The 19,823-nt window shown below is 45.9% G+C and overlaps 1 protein-coding gene across 7 annotated transcripts in view; it reads right to left on the bottom strand.

Annotated features, from left to right (window-relative positions):
• Nucleotides 1-8,944: 8,944 nt before the first annotated feature.
• Nucleotides 8,945-19,823, bottom strand: part of LOC118847838 (junction plakoglobin) — a 29,872-nt gene continuing 18,993 nt past the window's right edge. For all 7 annotated transcript variants that reach the window (XM_036756482.1, XM_036756487.1, XM_036756489.1 and 4 more), the window contains exons 4-15: nt 19,559-19,797; nt 18,854-19,055; nt 17,725-17,869; nt 17,516-17,619; nt 16,283-16,621; nt 12,386-12,541; nt 12,031-12,150; nt 11,466-11,616; nt 11,198-11,319; nt 10,821-10,860; nt 10,387-10,556; nt 8,945-9,861 (exon numbers count right to left, since the gene is read on the bottom strand). In XM_036756482.1, coding sequence (XP_036612377.1) covers nt 10,405-10,556; nt 10,821-10,860; nt 11,198-11,319; nt 11,466-11,616; nt 12,031-12,150; nt 12,386-12,541; nt 16,283-16,621; nt 17,516-17,619; nt 17,725-17,869; nt 18,854-19,055; nt 19,559-19,797 — 1,770 coding nt within the window. In that variant the 3' untranslated portion in view covers nt 8,945-9,861; nt 10,387-10,404. The remainder of the gene's footprint in view (nt 9,862-10,386; nt 10,557-10,820; nt 10,861-11,197; nt 11,320-11,465; nt 11,617-12,030; nt 12,151-12,385; nt 12,542-16,282; nt 16,622-17,515; nt 17,620-17,724; nt 17,870-18,853; nt 19,056-19,558; nt 19,798-19,823) is intronic.

Raw genomic sequence — 19,823 nt, 5'->3', positions numbered from 1 at the left:
GGAAGGAGCTCCAAGGCACAAGACCTTTGGTAGCAAAGAGAGCTGACCATAGACTCGAGAGAATTATCCCTGGGAATCTACAGTCAAGTCAACCCTAGAACCTGAGTGTATCCTACTAAATATGCAACTACAAAGTAGTAGCTTCCTGAGTATCCAGTCTTTGAGTGCTAATTGGAAGAGTATGGGGTAGGGATATTACTCTGGGATCACAGGAATAATTGATTTAGAACTAGAAGGAACCTTAGAGATCACCATTCAACAAGCCATTTGACAAAGTCTCCCATAATATCATTCAGGTCAAGTTGGAGAAATGTGGAAGAGATGAGAGTGCACAGGCTGGGGGCTTTAGAACTGGCTGAGTTAGTGACTAGAGCCAAAGAGTGTGGATTAATAAATCAGTGTCAACCTGGAGGGAAGTCTCTAGTGGAGTGTCTCAGGGCTTTGTCCTTGGATATGTGATGTTCATCATGTTTACCGATGACTTGCATAGAGACAGAAATGGCATGCTTAACAAGTTTTTAGATGGTGCCAAGCTTGGAGGAATAGCTAAAAATATGTTACATGACATGAGCAGGGTCCAAAAAATTTTGAGAATAATGGAATTTCAGTGGCTCAATGATCACATTGATGAGGGTCCACCTTCCAACAGTACAGATTATAAACCATCCATTATCTTCTCATCTTGTTTGACTCTTGTATATTTTCCCATAGGGGCCATCTCCAGTTGTCCTAATTTATATCTGCACACTGGACCCAGATGGCTCTGGAGGAGAAAGTGAGGCCGGTGACTTTACACAGCCCTCCCTCACTTAAATCCAATTCACTTACAAGTCATGGCATCACCTCCCTGATGTCATAGTCGTCTTCAAGAATGAAGATCAAACAACAATTCTCCTATAAATCTGCCATGAGGACGTCTATCCAATATGCTGGAGGCCTTCCTCTAGGTATTTTAATATTATATGAGAAACAGTGAAGCACTTGGGATGACCATCGGTTAATCCTTGTTCTTGCTGCATGATTGACCCTCCTTTTCCAGTCATACATTTCCCAGAAGCTAGGTGGTCCAATGGAGAGAACTCTAGACCTGGAGTCAGGATGACCTGAGTTCAAATCTTGACTCGTCCTGGCTGTGTGACCCTGGGCTAGTCTCTTTGTCTGTCTCAGTTTTCTCATCTTTAAAATGGGGATAATAACAGTACCTACTTCCCAGAATTGTTAGGATCGAATGAGATGTGTATAAAGTGTTTTGCGAACCTCAAGAAGCTATAAAAATGCTACCTTATAATGACGATGATGATGATTGTATGTCAATCCCTGAAAATTATGTTATGGGTCATTTTTCCACCATAACTTGAGGAGGTTTACATTTTCCTTATTTTATGAATGACAAAATAAAAGAGTAAACTGCCTAGGGAGGCAGCCATCCTGGAGTTGACACCTACAGACAGAATTGGCTACAGTCTGCTGCTTCCTAGGCAGTCTGTTTTATTCCCCATTTGTGTTCTGACAGATCAGGCAGGACCATGGTCTGGCTTCAGACACCGGATTATTATTGTCATTGGTACTGGCTTACAACACCTCTGTTCGTCTGGCTTTAGGTCCATTGGCAAGAATTCCTCTCTTCCCACCACTACAGGGGCTCTTGCTGATTTCCCAAGCTCACCTTAGACACTTTGGACTTTCGAGGTGACCTGCACTCATGCTGATATCCCTAGACATCTACTTCTACTGGCTTCCCAAGGATCCCGGCCATCTTTTTGTGCAGTTCTGGACTGGATGGAGATTACTTCTGCTTTTTTAAAAATTTTCTCAGATTTACTATTGGTTTTTCTGGGACACTTTTATGGTGTTTGCTGGAATGACTTTGTTAGCTTAACCAGAAATCCCTCCTTCTTCTCTTTCTATTCACTCCCCCTTAGTGATCTTGTACACTCAGATGGCTTCAATTATCACCTCTACAGATGACTCCCAAACCTCATATTCATCAGAAGTCTTTCAGTTTTCAGTCTTTCCAACTGTCTACTGGTCTCCACTTGGAAGACCTACTTGTATCTCAAGTCCAACACGTCTAAAACTAATGAGCCTCCCCAAAAACCTTGCACCTAGCCCCCACTTCCCTTTCACAGCCCTTGAAACCAAAGACTGTGAACTCAGAATCATTGTTGACCGTTCCCTCTCCCTTACCACCCCCTCCCCAATCCAATCCATTGTCAAGTCCTGCTGAGTAGTTGTGTTGGAGTGGAAAGAGAATTGGTGTTGCTTCCCGTCACCTATATGGACTTGGACGAGTCATTTCAGTTTATCTGTAAAATAAGGTAGGACTAAGTTACTGCTAAGATTCCTTCAAGTTCTAATCTTCTGTTGAATGATTCTACTTCCCTGATCCCTTTACATTCTCACTGAAATCATTTTAGTTCAGGGTCTCATCTCTCCAAACCACAGTTTAATCTTTGTGCCCAGTTTGTCCCCTCTTCAATTCATCCTTCCCAGCATTTCCCAAGCAATATGCCTAATGCACCCCTTTGATCTAATTATTCCTCCACTCCATACCTTCAGTGACTCCCATTGCCAACCTTTCCACTCTTCTTCTATCTTAACTCCCCAACATATACTCTTCAGTCTGCTGATAACTGGACAAGACACTCCAACTTTCAGCTCAAGACATTCTCTCCGGTTATCTCCCATGCCTGGAATGCTCACCCTCCTCCACTCCAACTACTGACCCTGACTTCTTTTACATCCCAACTAAAATCCCACCCCCTACAGGAAGCCTTCCCCAACCCCTCTTAATTCCAATGCCTTCCCTCTTGTTAATTATATAGCTTTCTTTGCATGTATTTGTTTGCCTGTGGTCTCCCCCATTAGATTATAAGCTCCATCAGGGCAGGGACTATCTTTTGCTTTTTTTTGTGTCCCCAGTGTTTAGTGCAGTGCCTGGCACATAACAGGCACTTAATAAATATTTATTGAATAAGATTGAATTGAATTGAAATTAAGTACAAACATCCTGATCAGCCAGAAACCAGATAGTACAGCAGGATAGAGCCCTAGGCCTGAAGTCAGGAAGAACTGAGTTCAAATCCTGCCCTAAACCCTTATTTGCTGTGTGACCCTGAGCAAGTCATTTAACCTCAGTTTCCTCAACCATAATCTACCTCACAGGGTTGTCATGAGGATCAAATGAGATAATATTTGTAAAGCACTTAGCTCGGTGCCCGGTACATAGTAGGTATTATATAAATGCTTATTCTCCTTTCCTCAAATCCTCACATTTATACAATTTGGTTCCAGCCTACCTTCCCACCCTTGTTTCATCTTTTCCCCCTTCGTGTCCTTTTATTCAAATTAAGCCAGATTACCCTTACCTAGTGCTTTGGCTCAAGTTGTGTGCCATGCCTAACATGGACTTCTCTTCCTGACCATCTCTATCTGCTGAACTCCCTCCCTTTGTCCAAGGTCCAACTTGAACCCACACCCTCTGGTGCTGACCCTGACTCTCCCTTTCCCACCTCAAGCTCCTCATAATACTACATAATTATCTTGCACTACCATCAGTTGTGTGTGTGTGTGTGTGTGTGTGTGTGTGTATGTGTGTGTGCATCCCTTCCCCCATCTGTCTGTAAGTTTCTTGAGGACAGGGTGTGTGTCGTATCTTTTTGTTCTCCAGAACACCTAGTAAATGCCTCATATATGATTTAATGGATGTTTGCTGAATTTAACTGACTAAACAATTCAAGCTGTCCAAAGGAGAGAAGGGCTCCCTGAAGAAGCAGTGAACTTCCAACCACTGGACATCTTCAGGCAGAGGCTAGATGACCACTTGCAGAGAAGATTCTTGCTTCCTTGTATGGGTTAGGCCAGATGACTACAAAGGTCCCTTCCAACACTTCAATTCTATCATCTCAAACAGCTCCTTTTCCTCAGCTTTCATCCACCCCCAAGCACAGCCACATTCTGGACCTTGGCCTCCCAAGGATCAGCTCTACCTTCTGAAATCTCATTCTCTGACTTAAAACCTTTATAACTTCCATCTCTCTCACCTCACTCTCACCCTTACTGAATCTGTTCTTCACCCTCATTGTGACCTCCAAATCCCTCAACTCTTCCCTATTCTTTAGGCCCCTTGTACAGCTAGGTGACTCAGTGGACAGAGCACCAGGCCTAGGGTCAGGAAGACCTGAGTTCAAATGTGGCCTAACTGTATGATCCTGGGCAAGTCACTTCACCCTGTTTGCCTCAGTTTCCTCATCTGTCAAATGAGCTGGAGAAGGAAATGGCAAAGCACTCCGGTATCTTTGCCAAGAAAATCCCAATTGGGGTCATGGAAGAATTGGACACGACTGAAAAGGACTGAACAACAACAACAAAGCTTCAGGTGGCTCTGTACCCAAACCATACCACGCAATCAGCCATTTCATCATGCTTGTACTAGAAATCCTTCCCATCTTAACCTTCCATCTTTATCCTTTGCTAATTCCCAAGCCTGAGTATTCCCCCCACTATCCTCCTCTCCGCTTCTCCTCTTCGGCTACCGAGAGTTGCGAAAGTTGAGAGCCTGTGCTTACTTCGTCTACTACAGATCCATACTATCTAACACTAGCTTGACCCTCTCTGCTGCAAGTGAAGCTTTAAAAAAAAATTCTTGTTGACTTTTTAACTAGCCAAAATATTGTGCACGCACCCTTTTAAACTCTGAAGGCCAGCCCAACCCTCTTTGCTCCAGGGAGATGACCTCAGCTTCTGCTACTCCGTGGAGAGATGGGAAAGGGAAGAGGAGAACATTTATCAAGCACCTACTATGTGCCAGGCGCTGTGCCACTAGAGTGCCTTCAATTTCTCTCTTCTCCACCCTAAAATTTCTGTTTTTTCACTTATTTTCTCCTTCCCTCCCACCTAAGATGAAGTGTCCCTTCAACCTCTTCAAGGCAAAAACCCTTTTATGTGTGCAGTGGAGTCCAACCTTTCCTGAGTCCTCCAGGATCTAGTCCCATTTAATTATCCTTTGTCTTCACTGAACCTTTAATCTTTCCTTTTCTCCTCGCCCCTTCCCGTCTGCCTATAGATGTGCCCAAGTGTCCCCTACATTGGGGATAGGGATGTGAACTAAACCTGTGATTTCATTGGTAGAGAACTTCCCCCACCCAGGCCATGAGCAAATTCCCTCTACTGATGTAAGATGACACATTATCAACAATTTATAATCTTAGAGAGTGGCCTAGAACACTGAGAGATTAAGTGATTTGCCTAAGGTCACACAATCTGTATTTTGTAAGAGGCAGGCCTTGAACCCAGGTTTTCCTGATTTCAAGGCAGACTTTCTATCCATTACTCCCCAAAACAAAAACCTTCCCTCCATCCTGCCAATACTATCTTTTCTCTCCGTTCTTTCACCTTCTCAAAAGAGGGCTTTATACTCAATGGCTCTGATTCATCACCCACTTACAATCTGATTTCCTGACAATCTTTCTTTCCTATGACTCATTCACTCCAACAATAAACACATTCTCTATTGAAATTACTCTTTCAAAGGTCACCAATGACCTCCTAGTTACCAAATTCAATTCCCAGAGCTACTCAGGCTCAAAACCTTTTGCTCCTTTTCTTGTACCCTTCATTTTTGTCAGTTATTACCTATGCCACTCTTTCTCCCATCTGTCCCCTCCTCACATCAGCCTTGGTATTCAAGGCCTTCATTGACCTAGTCCCAATCTACCTTTCTGTTTGTATCTCCCACTAAAGATATATATGTGTATACACACACACACACACACACACACATACATTGTGGTCCTCCCAACCCGAATTACTGAACAGTTTACCAAGCACTTTGTACTTTCCTGAATTCTTACCTTTGCTCAGGTTTCCACCACCTAGAATGCCCTTCCCACCCTCCGCCTTTGCCTATTGGAATTCCATTTATTCTTCAAGGCCAAGTTTAAATTTCATCTCTATGAAGTTTTGCCTGATTATCCCAGACAGGACTCCCAAATTACTTTGTACTTGCCCTATGGGACTCAACTGTTAATATACTATGGTATTTGTGTTCTCATATAGTCCTGTCTACCAGATTCTAAGTTCTTTGAGGATAGAAACTAGGTCTTATTGCACCACCTCCAAGATCTAGAATTTTGAAATTCCTCTTTGCAACCACAACTGTCTATCCCTACAATTCTCCTTCACATTAAAATCTACTCTTTGCCCTCATCACCAGCTCCTTGAGCCAAATCTATTCTCCCCATTCATTTTTCCTCACTTCCTTTGCCTATCTACGTAGCTGGCTTCCCTACATAAGATCATAGAATTTAGAACTAGAAAGGACCCCTGAGACCATCTATTGTAATGCCTTCACTTTACAGATGCTGTGGTACCTTAACCTTTTAGGAGCTATTACCCAAGAATGTCTTGTCTCATCAACATTCTCCCATTTCCAATAATGAATCTTCAGCCCTATATACCCCCTTACCACCATTCCTTCACTCCTGGGATTCTGAGAAGTTTTTAAGATCAACAACTCCACCCACTCCAAATTCACGATACAAAATCTCAGCCAAGCTCTTCTTGCAGCTACTCAATAATCTCTATCTCATTTCCCCAAAAGACTATTCCAAACACCCTCTTACCCCTAATTACATCCTGACTTCCATACTTAGAGCAAGATGATCTAACCCACTTCCATTGAGAAAATGGAAGCTATCCAACTTCAAAACTCCTAAGCTTCATCATCCACTCTTGCCTTCCTTCTGGTCACTTCACTAAAGGTATTGATCCCATCCCTTCCTGCCTCCTCCAGAAACCCATGGCAATAGTTAGTTGTCCTTTCTCTTTCACCTCTCTTCAATCTCTGACTTAACTCACTGCCTCTTTCCCATCTACCTATAAACATTCCCATGGACAAATGGTGGTGCAGTGGATAAAGGCTGGGCCTGGAGTCCTGTGTGACTCCCCCAGGCAAGTCACTTAACCCTGTTTGCCTCAGTTTCCCCATCTGTAAAATGAGCTGGTGAAGGAAATGGCAAAGCGCTCCAGTATCTTTGCCAAGAAAACACCAAATGGGGTCATGAAGGGTTGGACTCAACTGAAAAACAAACCTCAAAACATCTTTGTTTTCAAAAACAAAAACTGTTTTCCATACTATTTTCTTTTTTTTCTTTCTCATGGTTCCCCCCCCCCGCCTTTTTTCTGATTCTTCTACCACATGATTAATGTGGAAATGTTTAATATGATTGTACATGTATAGCCTATATCATATTGCATGCCATCTTGGAGAGGGGGGAAGGGAGGGAGGGAATTGTTGAAAACTAAAAATTAATTAATTAAAAAAAACAAACTAAAAAATGTTTTCCCCCCAATATTAAGTTTTTCAATAATTTCATTTGCTGCCATGGCTTCAGTTAATACCTCTGTGCAATCTCCCACACCTGCAATCCTGACTTCTCTTTGAAATTCCAGGTCCTGATCTCCAACTGCCTGAAGGACACCTCTATCTGGATGTCCCACTGCAACCTGAAAATCCTTATCTTTCCCCCTCAAACTTGTTCCTCCTGACCTCACTATTTTAGTCCGTCTGTACCATCAGCCATGGTTATGTTAGTCACACCTTTAATTTAAAGAAATTTGACTCTTTTCCCTCACAAGCAGTTACCAAATTCTGTTGGCTCTACCTCTAGCTCTTGAGACCATTCCCTCTGCTTTAATTCCACTGTTGTCACTCTAATACAGGCCCTGGCCACTACCTACACCACTGCAACACCCTCCCCTAACAGGTTTTCCTCATTTCTCCCACCTCCAATCCATCCATCATTTCACCACCAGAATCATCTTTCTGTTATGCACAAATCTGGTCTTGTTACTCCTGTCCCAAAATCTTCCATGGCCCTTTTCCACCTCCGCCTCCACAATGTGGCACCACCCCAGCCTTTCCAGGCTTATCTCATATTGCTCCCCATCATGCACTGGGTCATCCAAACTGCACATTCCTCTCCTCTCTGACCTTGGGCTGCACTCACATGTGGCTTGGCTCACACTGTTCCCTAGGCCCTCCGTTTCCTCTTTGCCAATTGAATTTTACTCATTATGCATCCCTCAAATCATAATTCAAATGTCAAGCCTTCCATGAAGTCTTCTGACCTGAATACCCCGCAAAGTTGAAGACCATCTTCCCCTTCAGAGCCCACACTTAAGACTAATGCCCTCATATAACAGTGTGTTGTTATTAGCCTACATTAAAGCCCTAGTCCAATCTTCTTTGTGGTATTTAGAAGACTCTGAATTCTTGAATGGGCGTAAGCTCTGGCAGGAAAGGCTCCAGGTTCAGCCTTGGTGATAACTGTATCTTCTCATTTGAGGACCACCCTAGCTAAGTTTGAAGAGATAATACGGCAGCAAGGTGGTAGGTTTTTTAGCCACAATTCTCAAAGACCAGTTACCAAGGTCTTCAGATCAGTTTCAGTGGAAGAGGTATCCCCAAAATTACTAGAACATGCATGACAGCAGGGATTGTGTCTGATCTAAACACAATAGGCTCTTATTGAATTTACCTACTGGTTATTTCTTCTTCTCTACTCCATTCCTTGTCTGTATATTACTATGTAAATATTCTTACAACACTGCATATGTCCTGTCTCCTCCATTAACTGAGAGCTCAGCTTACCAAGGGAAAGGACCTTCAGAGAACAGAAAATTTTTCCTCCATCCTCTGGAGAACCCATGAACCCTAAGTCTTCTACCCAAGGATCATTCAATACAAGGAATTCATTAATTGAAGGACAAAATAAAGTTTCTAGGATTTTTTTTTCATTTGTGGTTGTGATCTCCCATCCCTATACCTCCATATAAGCTAGGTTTGGAGGTAATGAGGGAGTTATAGAATCCTGACCTTCCCTTGTTTCCCTCCCCACCCCTACCCCCAATCCCAGCTCTCCAAAGCAGCTGCTTTTCAGACCCTTGGTACATTTTTTATTTTTATTCTTTGCTTTGGTCTATACAAAAAAAACCAATAACCAAAAACTTACAGAGATTATAATCAAACTCTCAGTTCTTGCTCCCCTCAGCTTCCCCTACCACTCCCAAGCCGGGCAGTGGGGAGAATGAAACAGGAAGAGGGAAGAAACCCACACCACACACCAGAGAGGGTCAGTCAAGAGTATGAGTTGCTTCTCCAGGGTCAGAATGGTTACATGGGGAGGTGGGAGGAGAGAAAGGGCTATGCACTGAACTCTCCTTATCAGGTAAAAAGCCAATTCAGCATCCGGCAGAGAGAAGCAGAAAGTCTCCCAGATTGAGATGACTTTCTTTCTCTCTCTGGGCCCATTTCATATGGTCTGTCCCTTTATTTTTCAAAGTCCTTTGGAATAGAGAAACTTTGAGTTTCTGAAGTTTGAGTCCTAAACTCTGGGCTGGGGATCAGGAGGGGACTGGAAAAAGCAAATTCAGAAATCAGCACAAACCAAAGCTTCCCCAGGCTCCAGACTACCTGCACTGAGAGTTTGGAAAGGGGGAAAGGTGCCTGAGTGATCAAACCAGGGGCAGGTCATTGAGGTGGAGTAATGGAGAGGTGGCATATATATATATATGTATATATATTAAAGCTTCAGGAGCCAGGGGAGGGAGATAAAACCCCCATGGCACAGGGCTGGGTGTCAGGCCCTACGCCCCACAGCACATACACACGCACGCACACACACATACACACACACACACACAGAAAGAGAGTTCAAAATTAATAAAAACCCTAAAGAGGAGAACCTCTCACGGGCGTGGGCGAGTGAAGTCCCAGCCACCCAGCTTGGTCCTCTGCTCAGGCACTTTCTGTCTCAGTCCCTCACCTGGAGTTAGCCACTTAGGGATCAAGAATGATACCTGGGGGAAAAGAAAAGATGAAACAGTCACTAACCAGACTCTCTCCTTCTCCACGAGATTTCCAATATTAGCCCTACATCACCCTCTTCTCCCCTCCCCCATCTTCCCCCCTCCCAAAGTCCTGGGCAGGTGCTCTACCCTGGGAGAATTGCTTCTCTTTCTGCCAGCTCCATTAAGGTAGAGATAAGAAAGATTAGCTCTCAGGAAAGACATTCCAACAGTGGGAAACAGAATGCTCTTTGTCTTTCCCATGGTGATTAGAATGGTGATGTGCACATAACAGATGCTCCATGAATTCTTTGAAAGTGGTTTGTTTTTTATAAATCATAGAAATAAAAGGACCTCGGAGCATAACTTTCTTTTGAGATCTCTGCACAGAAACTCTCCCACCAACCCCATGCTGCTATTGCAATAAGAAAAAGGAACAACCTCCACAGAAGAGATGAAGGGAGCCCCAGAATGGAGAGAAGTGTACTAGGCTAAGCCAGCATGGAAAGCTAGAATAAAAAGTCTTGGGGGCCATACCTTGAGTGAGGGGCTGGGTTAGGCTAGCATATGGTCAGCAGTAGGGTATGGGGGCCGGAGACCATCGCTGTAGGTGTCGATGGGGTAGTCCCCATCCATGTCCATGTGCATCTCCATAGGGTCCAGGGGTCCATCATTTGGGTACATGGAACGGTATGTGGCATCCAGGTCTGAGGAGAGAAGGGCTCAGTTTAGGAACCTCCAAGGTCACCAGAAAAGGGAATGGGCCCAGGCAGCTCCTGCCATCCTGCTCCATCCCCTTCTTCCCCATATCCCCTGCCCACATTCTTCAGTGCTCACAGTTACTACTTGAGATATCAGAGGCCCCAGGGATTTTTATAGTTATTTATCAGCTAGCTTTGGAGATAGGACACAAACATACAGGACACACATACATGGAAACATTCTTCTGCTGTTCTCTGCCACATACTCACCCTCTTGGTAAGGTTCATTAATGGGGATCATGCTCTGAGCCTAGAGAAAGAGAAAGAAGGAAACCTAAGGTGTGGGGTTGGCAGAGGGAAGGAGAAGACAGACTAATGGCAGACACAGCTGCCTCTAGAAATACTAGACAGGTAAGATGGGTGAGGTCTCCTTGGAGGAAAGCAGGGAAATGCAGCCATAAGTTCATGATCCTCTTCCCACCACTAATTCACTTTCCAAGTTTGCGCCTCAGGGTTGCACAGTAACTCTACTTGTGCTCTGGGGGCCCCCACTACAAAGACAAGGGAGGGAGAAAAATGGAAGGGAACTGGGTGGGTTGATGATACTAGAGAAGAGAGAAGGGACTGCCTGGGCCCATGATACTCACGGCCTCCCAGGCAGCTGGGTCATGTTTGAAGAGTGAATTTGTGAGCTCCACAGAAACACGTTTGCGATAATCTGGGTTCTTGTCCTCAGAGATCCGGAACAGAACAGCAGCGGCGTAGGTTGCTGGTGGTAAGGAGGCGGGACCGCAGGGCGTTAGAAGAGAGGGGGAGAAGGCCCAGTTAGGACAAAGCGAGCCTCCTTGCCATCGTGGCCTGGGAGCTCTGCAGGGTTTCAAGCCCTCCTCCCTGCTCCCGCAGCCCCTCCCTCACCGGTGCCCTCATTTCGGCAGTGTAAGAGCTCCATGAGCGGGGCTGAGGCCCCCTCGGCATCGATGGAGTCGGCAGCCTCTTTGTCCTGGGCCAGCTCACACAGTACTCCAGCTGCCACCCGCTGAATGTTCTCTACTGATGAGTACAGGAGCTGGGGAAGATAAGGACGGAGGCCAGAATGTGACATGGGCAAAGGGCTGCGGGCCCTGCCCCACCCCCACCCCTCTGCCATCCTGCTTTCCAAAGGGCTCCTCAACATTATCACCTTTCTTTCTGTTTTCACAGTCAAAGCCACACTAGCAGGGAGCATTTCTTAAGAAGTAAGAATCCCAAGGCACAGACATCTCTGGCTGAGTGCAGAGGGGCCTGTGGCTCTAGAAATGGAGCAGCCAGTTAAGAAAAGTGCCTTGGCAGGGAGCTTCGGAGGTCAGACACTAAGGAAACTAGACTCCTGTTCTCCATATTTCCCATCACCACAACATAAGACTTTCTCTTCAGTTGGATAAAAAGCAGAAAAAGATAGCTCGTCTGTGCCCATTCTGCTGCACGCCCACCCTGCACTCACCTGTACAAACAGAGGGATGGTATTCAGCCGGAAGATCTCCATGCGGTTCATGGGATCCCTGGCCAGGATGTGCAGGGCACCAGTGCAGCCTTCTACAATTTCCTCCATCTTTACGCCATCCTGCAAACATGAACTGGCATTAGGAGAGGGAGACGACAGAGCAATCCCCAGAGTTCCGGCAGAGAACAGGCACTACATTCACATACCCGTAGGCCACAGACAAACCAAGGAGCCAGCACACCTCCCTGAGGATGGGGCGGCACCAAATCCCTCCTCTGTCCTAGGTGTTTGTTCCCCTCCACGTAGCAGAGCTTGGGGACAGAGGGAAGTGGGGATACCATCCAAGTACACACACCGTGTAGGGCTGCTGTGTGCCCGCAGCCACATGGCGCTGGGCATCCTGATGGGCCTTGACTAACAGCTGGACAAGGCGGGGAATGACCGCTGCCTCCTGCAGGGGAGCATGGTTGGCAGGACACAAGGCCAGGTTCCTGATTAGTCCAATAGTTGCCTGATAAAGAAGAGGAAAGGGGAAAGACAGTGAACACGAGCACTTTCTGAACACCCAAAGAATTGGTCAGCTTCCCAACACCATGGTATCCCTTAACTTTAACACAGGAGCGTGATCAAAGATTTGCAGCGAATCAGACACCCTCATCAGCAGATTTCCTTCTCTCCTCTTAAGGGTCAATTCAACTCAACAAACATTAAATACATACCATGTGCCCTTGCATGGTGCTAGGAATAAAAAAAATAAACAAAAATAAAAGTCTCTACCCTTTAAGGCATTTTCATTCTTCTATAGGATACAACATGTACCCAAATAAGTAAAGACAAGCACATACAAAGTAATTTTGAGAGAGAGAGAATGCTAAAAACTGGCAGGTAAGGTCTTATGTAGGTCGTAGCACCCCAGGTATGCTTTGAAAGATGATAACAATTTGAAGACAGGGAGGTGAGAAGGAAGTATATCACATGGAGACCCAAATGTGGCTATGAAGAACAGCGAACCAGCCAGTCTGAAAAGAATGGAGAGGTATAGGAAGGAGAATGATATGAAATCACACTGGAAAGGAAGGTGGTAATCTGGGCTTTAAATGCCAGGCTGAAGAGTTTGTATTTGATCCTAGGATTTTGGAGTAAGAGATAGGGGGTCGGACCTATGTTTTAGGGATATCAGTTTAGCAGACGTGTGAAAGAGGGGAGAATGGAGGCAAGGAGACCAATGAGGAGGCTACTGCAATAGCCCAGCTGAGATGTGATAAAGGCCTGAACTAAGGTGGAGGCTGTATGGATAGAGAGAACCAAGGACTACAAGAGATGTTGCGGGGGCAGACTGACAGGACTTGGCAGCTGATTGATGATATGACGGGGGCAGGGGGGAGGATAAGGGAAACAAAGAAGAGTGAGAGTCAAGGATGACCTCGAGGTTGTGAACCTGGATGACTGGAAGAATGATGCTAACTTCAACAAAAAAACATGGGGTGGGGGAGGACTGGGGGAAAATGTAACAGGGTTTTTTTTCAGACATGTTGAATCCGAGATCCCTATGCCTACAAACAGCCGAGTGGAAATGTCCAGCAGGAAGAAGAAAAGCAGAACTGGAATTCAAGAGAGATTAGGGCTGGATGTATAGACATATGAGTCATCAGATAAATCCATAGGAGCAGCTGAGATCAACAAGGGGAAAAGTGCAGAAAGTAAAGAGGGGGGCCCAGGAAGAGGCTCAGAGGTATTTCCACATTCATGGGCAGGAGTAAGATGATGATACAGCAAAAGAAACTGGAAAGGGCCAGTCAGAACAGGAAGGGGACAACCGAGACAGGAGCTTTAAGGGGGCAAGCAAAGGAGAACAGGGCAGGGGATGATTGATAGCATCAAAAATTGTAGACAGGTCAAGTAAAGTATGGACTGAGAACACTGCAGTGTATTTAGCAGTTAAAGGATCATGGGTAACTTTGGAGAAAGAAGTCTCAGCTAAGTCTTGGGGTTGAAGCCCATGGGATTGCAAGAGATTGAGAAGTGAGTTCGAGGTGAGGCACTGGAGTCGAGCAGTACAGAAGACCTTTTCTAAGAGTCTGGCTGTGAGAGGGAAAGGATACACAGTATGAGGGTTCAAAGGGATGAAAGAGTCAACTGATGGATTTTCAAGAATGGAGGAGACCTGGGCATGCTTGGAATTCAATTCACTTCAACAGGAATGTATGTAGCTGTATATCCTCTACCAGATTGCTTACTGTCTCAGGGAAGGGGGAGGGGAGGGAGGGAAGCCTAGAATTTGAAACTCAAACTTCAAAAAAAACACAAACATTAAAAACTATTTAGATGTAATTGGGGGGAAAATAAAATAATTTTTTAAAAATGTGTGCTGTACTTACTGTGTGCTAGGCATTAGGGGTACAAAGATAAAAATAAAACATCCCTTGCCCTCAAGGAGCTTACACTCTATTGGTAGGCAACAACTGGTACAAAGAGCAGTAAACACAAAGTATGTACAAAATAAAGAGTGGAAGCTGTAGGGGGAGGAGGGGAGAATGTTGACTTAGGGAATCAAGGAAGGCTTCTTGTAGGAGGAAGCACTTGATTTGAGCCTCAAAGGGAACGAGGGGCTCCTAGAGGTGGAAGTGAGGAGGGAGAGCATTCCCATTTGGCAAGAACAGAGTAGATGGTGCATAATAACGTAGAAATAGCCAGGAAAGATAAACAGGAGGCAGACTGTGAAAGGCTTTAAATGCCAAACGGAAGTTTTGTATTTGGTCCTCAGAGGCACAAGTGGACCCCCAGAGCTTTGAGAGCAAGGGACTGATATAAGCAACCTATTGTTTTAGGAATATAATTTTGGCAGCTGTGTGGAGAATGGATTAGAGGAGACTGAATTCTGGGAAACCAATAGGAAGCTATTCCATAAATCCAGGTAAGAGGTGATGAGGGCCTGAACCAGGGAAGTGGCCATGTGGGTAAAAAGACAAGGACGTACATATGCATGGATCGGTGTTTTGCTCTTACACCATGCTTCCAACTGAGCTACTTTGAAAGGTCCTGCCACCATCACCCCCAATCCCACCCCACCCCCCAGCATCCTGGCCCTCTAGACCTCTCATTCTGGCCTCTGCTGCCCCATGTCAATTAAAGACATCCTTCTCATGCTAAGGCGTGTACCTCACGGCACTTTGGGCTTCTTGTACATCTCACCATATTGTATTGTGATTATATTTATGTATTTGTCTTATCCCCTCTGCCATTCAATTCAATAAATATTTATTGAAAGCCTACTCCATGCAGGTCACTGTGCTAGGCACAGGAAGATGCAAGACAAAATAAAACAGTCCCTGCCCTCAAAGATCTTAATGGCCAGTTTGGCTGAAAGGCAGAATGCATGAAGGAGGGTGATGAGCAAGAAGCCTAGAAGGAAAGATTGGGAGTCAGACTGGGAAGGGTATTCAAAACCAAATAGAGAAGATTATATTCTTATCCTAGAGGCAAAAGGTGCCTCTAGAAGTTCTTGATCACAGAAGTAACAGTGTCAGGCCCACACTTTATTACTTCAGGAACCATGTAAGTAATGGACTGGAGAGGGGAGGTATTGGATACAGGGAGACCAGTTAGGAAACATCGACAGTCATCCAGGCAAAAAGAAATGAGGTCCTGAACTGGGGTGGTGGCTGTATGAGTGGACAGAAGGTGAAAGATTCATGACACATGGAGAAATGACAAGACTTAGCAACTGATTGGGGGTGAATGGTTTGGGGAAGGAAGAATGAAAGGTGACTCCTGGGAAGCTAGGCACGGAAAAGATGGTGGTGCCCTCATTGGAAATAGAGAAGTTAGGAAAAGGGGACTGTTTGGGGAGAAAGATGATGAGTTCTGCTTAGAACATAGTGAGTTTGAGATGCTTATGAGACATCCACTTGTAGGCATTAGGCAGTTCATGATGTGAAAATGGATAGTCCTGGGCTAAAAGTTCTACCTTCTTTAACTTTATATCCCCATAGGGCTGAATACAGTGCCTTGCATCTAGAAAGTGCTCAATAAATACTTGCTGCACAAAGAAGTCTTCAGGAAAGGGGTTACTCTTTGTCATCCTCTCTCTTAACTCTGGCCATTGAGAAGTTAGACTTACTCTATTCTAACTGGCTTCAGCTGTGACCAGATTGCACCCAGGAAATTCTGCCAATCAGGCTGCTCTGCAACTTCCCTTGTGTAGTGCCCCAATCTTCCTTATACTTCCCTCAGACCCTCTAGCAGGCAATACCTTAACCAGAGGCCATTGATTGGGCTGGTTGAGCAGCTTAACGATGGCAGGGATGCCATAGTTGAGGCGCACAGAATTCTGGGCCATCTCAGCCTCTGGGTGGCGGCTGGTGAGATGTCGCAGTGCACAGATAGCAGGCTCAGTGATGTCGTCTTTGTCACCCGCACGCAGGATGGCGTGGATCAGCGCCTCCACGCCGCTGTTCTGTGTCACCAGTGTCTTGTTCTTGCTGTTGTTGCAAGTCAGGTTGGAAAGGGTGCCCGTGGCACAGGTCAGCACATTCACATCATCCACACTCAGCTGGTTAACCAGGACCTTCAAGACACTGTCCAGACCCTCCTGGAGAACAGAAGAGAATGCAAGCTCCTTGAGGACAGGGGCTGTTGCTGCCTCTTCTGTGTATGTCCGGTATTTAGTATGGTGTCTAGCCCATAGTAAATGCTTACTTATCAATTGATTGAACCAGGTACTCTCTGAAATCCTTTCTCCTCCCAACTTTCCACTGTTCTTGACCTTACACCATGCTGTCAGCTGAGCTGATTTATCAGGGTCCCACCACCTCTCCCTTGCCCTACCCCACCACTCCCACTCCCACTCCCACCACCACCCAACAAAAGACTCTGAAGTCCTTAACTAATCCTTCAGACTGAACCAGCGTCTGGCATATTTTTCTCCACTAGTCTGCCACTCCAACACTGTCCCTGTCACCTGAACAGAGTGTGTTAGGGTAGCTAGGGCAATTAGCCCTTAAGGGCAGCAGGCTAGGTAAGACATTGGCATTATGGGGGGAGATGTGGAAACTTGGGCTAGCACTAAACAATATTTTGAAGTAAGCTATCCCATCTCTTCCTAATTTCCCACCATCCTCTTTCAACTCAAATCCCTAGTACCTTCAAAGTCTCTATTCTACCCATTTTTCCTAACAAAACCTAATCTTGGGTCCTTCCTTCACATTAATATGCAAATGATCCCTTCCAAGGATTAAAGCTTTAAATCAAAGGGATAAAGCTCTGAAGATGGAATTTCAGGCATCAAGCTTCCAGGCAGGAGAAGATTTCATAATATCTGGCATTCCTGGCTGCTATGATCATGCCACATAAAGGAAGGGGTATTGGATCCCTAGGCAGAAAGCTGGGGAGTAGGTGTTGAGGAGGGTGGGGTGAAGAAGGCCACCCTAGGAGAAGAATGGGAGGATATGAGGGGCTAAGGAGGGATGAATCCCCAGGCCCTTACCTGCTTAGTGGCTACATCTGAGAGGTTGCGCAGGGTCCACAGACAGTTTTGCACAAGGCGAGGGCTGTTGCTTGTCAAGTGTTTGCCCAGGGCCTGCATACCACCTAGAGAAGAAGTAGCATTATGAGGGATGGACGTAGGCAGTGACGCATGCAGAGCCCCACCTACCCAAGTTCCACCCAAAGGTCTCCACTAAATGGGTGCCTCACCAGCCTCCACGATGGCAGGCTTGTTACTGGGGCACACAGACAGCACCTTGAGCACGCGGCTTGTGGTCCAGAGCAGCTTCTCGTAACTATAGTTACGCATGATCTGCACCAGGGCCTGGGGACCCCCATTGGTCAGGATGATGAGCTGGAGAGGGAGCAGAATGAGAGAAAGAGGCTGAGCAAAGGCAGGGTGGTGGGAGGATGTTAGTGTGAACCATGGATCTATGTGACTAAAAACTGGAGAGGCCAGAGGCAGAGGCTTCAGCAGGGCAGTGAGGTCAGCCAGCCAAAAAGGCTTCTTGACAGACAGTCAGTTAATAGTCAACAAGCATTTATTAAGTGCTTACTATGTGCCAGGTGTTGTGCCAAGTGCTGGGGATACAGAGAAAGGCAAAAAACACAATTTCCATTCTCAAGAAGCTCTCAGTTTGGTTGGGGAGACAAGCAAACAACTGTGTACACACAAAAACATGGTTGGTTGTTGTCCTTCATGCTGGAAGAGGACCAAAATGACATGACTACATCAGGGTCAAGGTACAGTGTGTCTCACTGTGGCTGATCAGACCAATATGAGCTTAGAAGGCTCTACCACAGCTTGGGCACAAATAGTCCATACGGACATTGGGAGTGGAGATGGCTCTAAATCTATGCACCTCTCATTTTTTTTATATACAAACATACACAGAATAGATAAAAAGTAATCTCAGATCTCAGAGGAACAGCAAAGGGCAGGAACCAGATCAATAAAGGCTTCCTACAGAAGATGGGATCTTGAAGAAAGCCAGGAAAGGAAGGAGATAGGGAGGAAGAGCATTCTGGGCTTGGGGGAGAGCCAGTGAAAAGGCAGCATGCTGGAAAATAGGAACAGCAAGGAGGCCAAAGTAGCTAGGGTTGTAAGGAACGTGGAGGAGAATAAAACATGGGAAGAGAGTGAGAAAGTAGAAAGAGGACAAGTTGTAAAGGCTTTAAATGCCGAGCGAAGGATTTCACATTTGATCCTGGGTGGGGGGGAGGACACCAATGGAACTTGCTGGATAGGGGGTGGACATGGTCAAGGTGAATGCTTTAGGAAAGTTCCTTTGGCAGCGGGAGTGAGGGGAGACTCACGGCACCTGAATGATGACCTCACCTTGCTCTCCTGGTTGCCATAGGCAAGGAGCTGCAGGCAGTCAGTGGTAATGGCCAGGAATTTGGGGTTGTTCTTGTTGAGGAGGGGCACCATTTTCTGAAGCCCATCAGCCAGGCGGACAGCCATCTTGGCACCCTCTTGATACAGCAGCAGGTTATGCAATGTTGTGATGGCATAGAACAGGACTGATTCCACTGGAGAACTGTGAGGAGAAGACAGAGCCATGGAGGGTGGGGGAGGCATGAAAGAGGCAACCCCTTCAATGTACCCAGAGCCTCATACCCCGTGTCATCAGAAAATAAGATTCAAAGGAATTCCCAGTTGGGAAAGGAAAGATGGCAGCTAGGGGTGACACAGCTGGGAGAAGCTAGGGTAAGGATAAGCTTAAGCTATAGCAGTGGGCCAGAAGGCAGAGAATTCCTGGCACCCATCATCAGGGCCCATATTCTCCATGAAGCCTTCCCAGACCACTCCAACTCCTCACGGTTCTCCCCCATTTTTGCCCTATAGACTTATTCTATAGACTATATTCTATAGACTAACATTCTGTACTATACTCCCTTTACTATCATTTATTGCTCCCTCGTTGTTTCAAGTATGCTAAGACTCATTTTAACTTGACCGTAAGCCTCTTGGGGCCAAGAATCCTGCCTTGTGCTTCTCTCTAGATAGGTACTTAATAAATACTTTCTGCTCGACTGATACCTGAGCATGCGGACCAGAGCAGGGATGCCACCTGACTTGAAGATGGCAAGCAGCCCCTCACGGTGGTGAGAGAGATTGTGCAGGATGCTGGTGGTACAGCGGGCAGTATCCAGATCGCTGGTGTTCTGCATGGTGCGCACAACAGCAGCCACGAGCTGGGGTGAGCCCATCAGCGCCCGCCGGGATGCCTCCTTCTTTGATAGCTGATTCACGATCATGGCTGCCTTACTCACCACCACCTGCAGGATAAAGGGTAGAAGGGGAA

The sequence above is a fragment of the Trichosurus vulpecula genome, chromosome 4 (genome assembly GCF_011100635.1).
Source record: "Trichosurus vulpecula isolate mTriVul1 chromosome 4, mTriVul1.pri, whole genome shotgun sequence".
Lineage (NCBI taxonomy): Eukaryota > Metazoa > Chordata > Mammalia > Diprotodontia > Phalangeridae > Trichosurus > Trichosurus vulpecula.
Note: the sequence above shows the minus strand (reverse complement) of the source record. Positions and strands in the feature narration are given on the sequence as shown.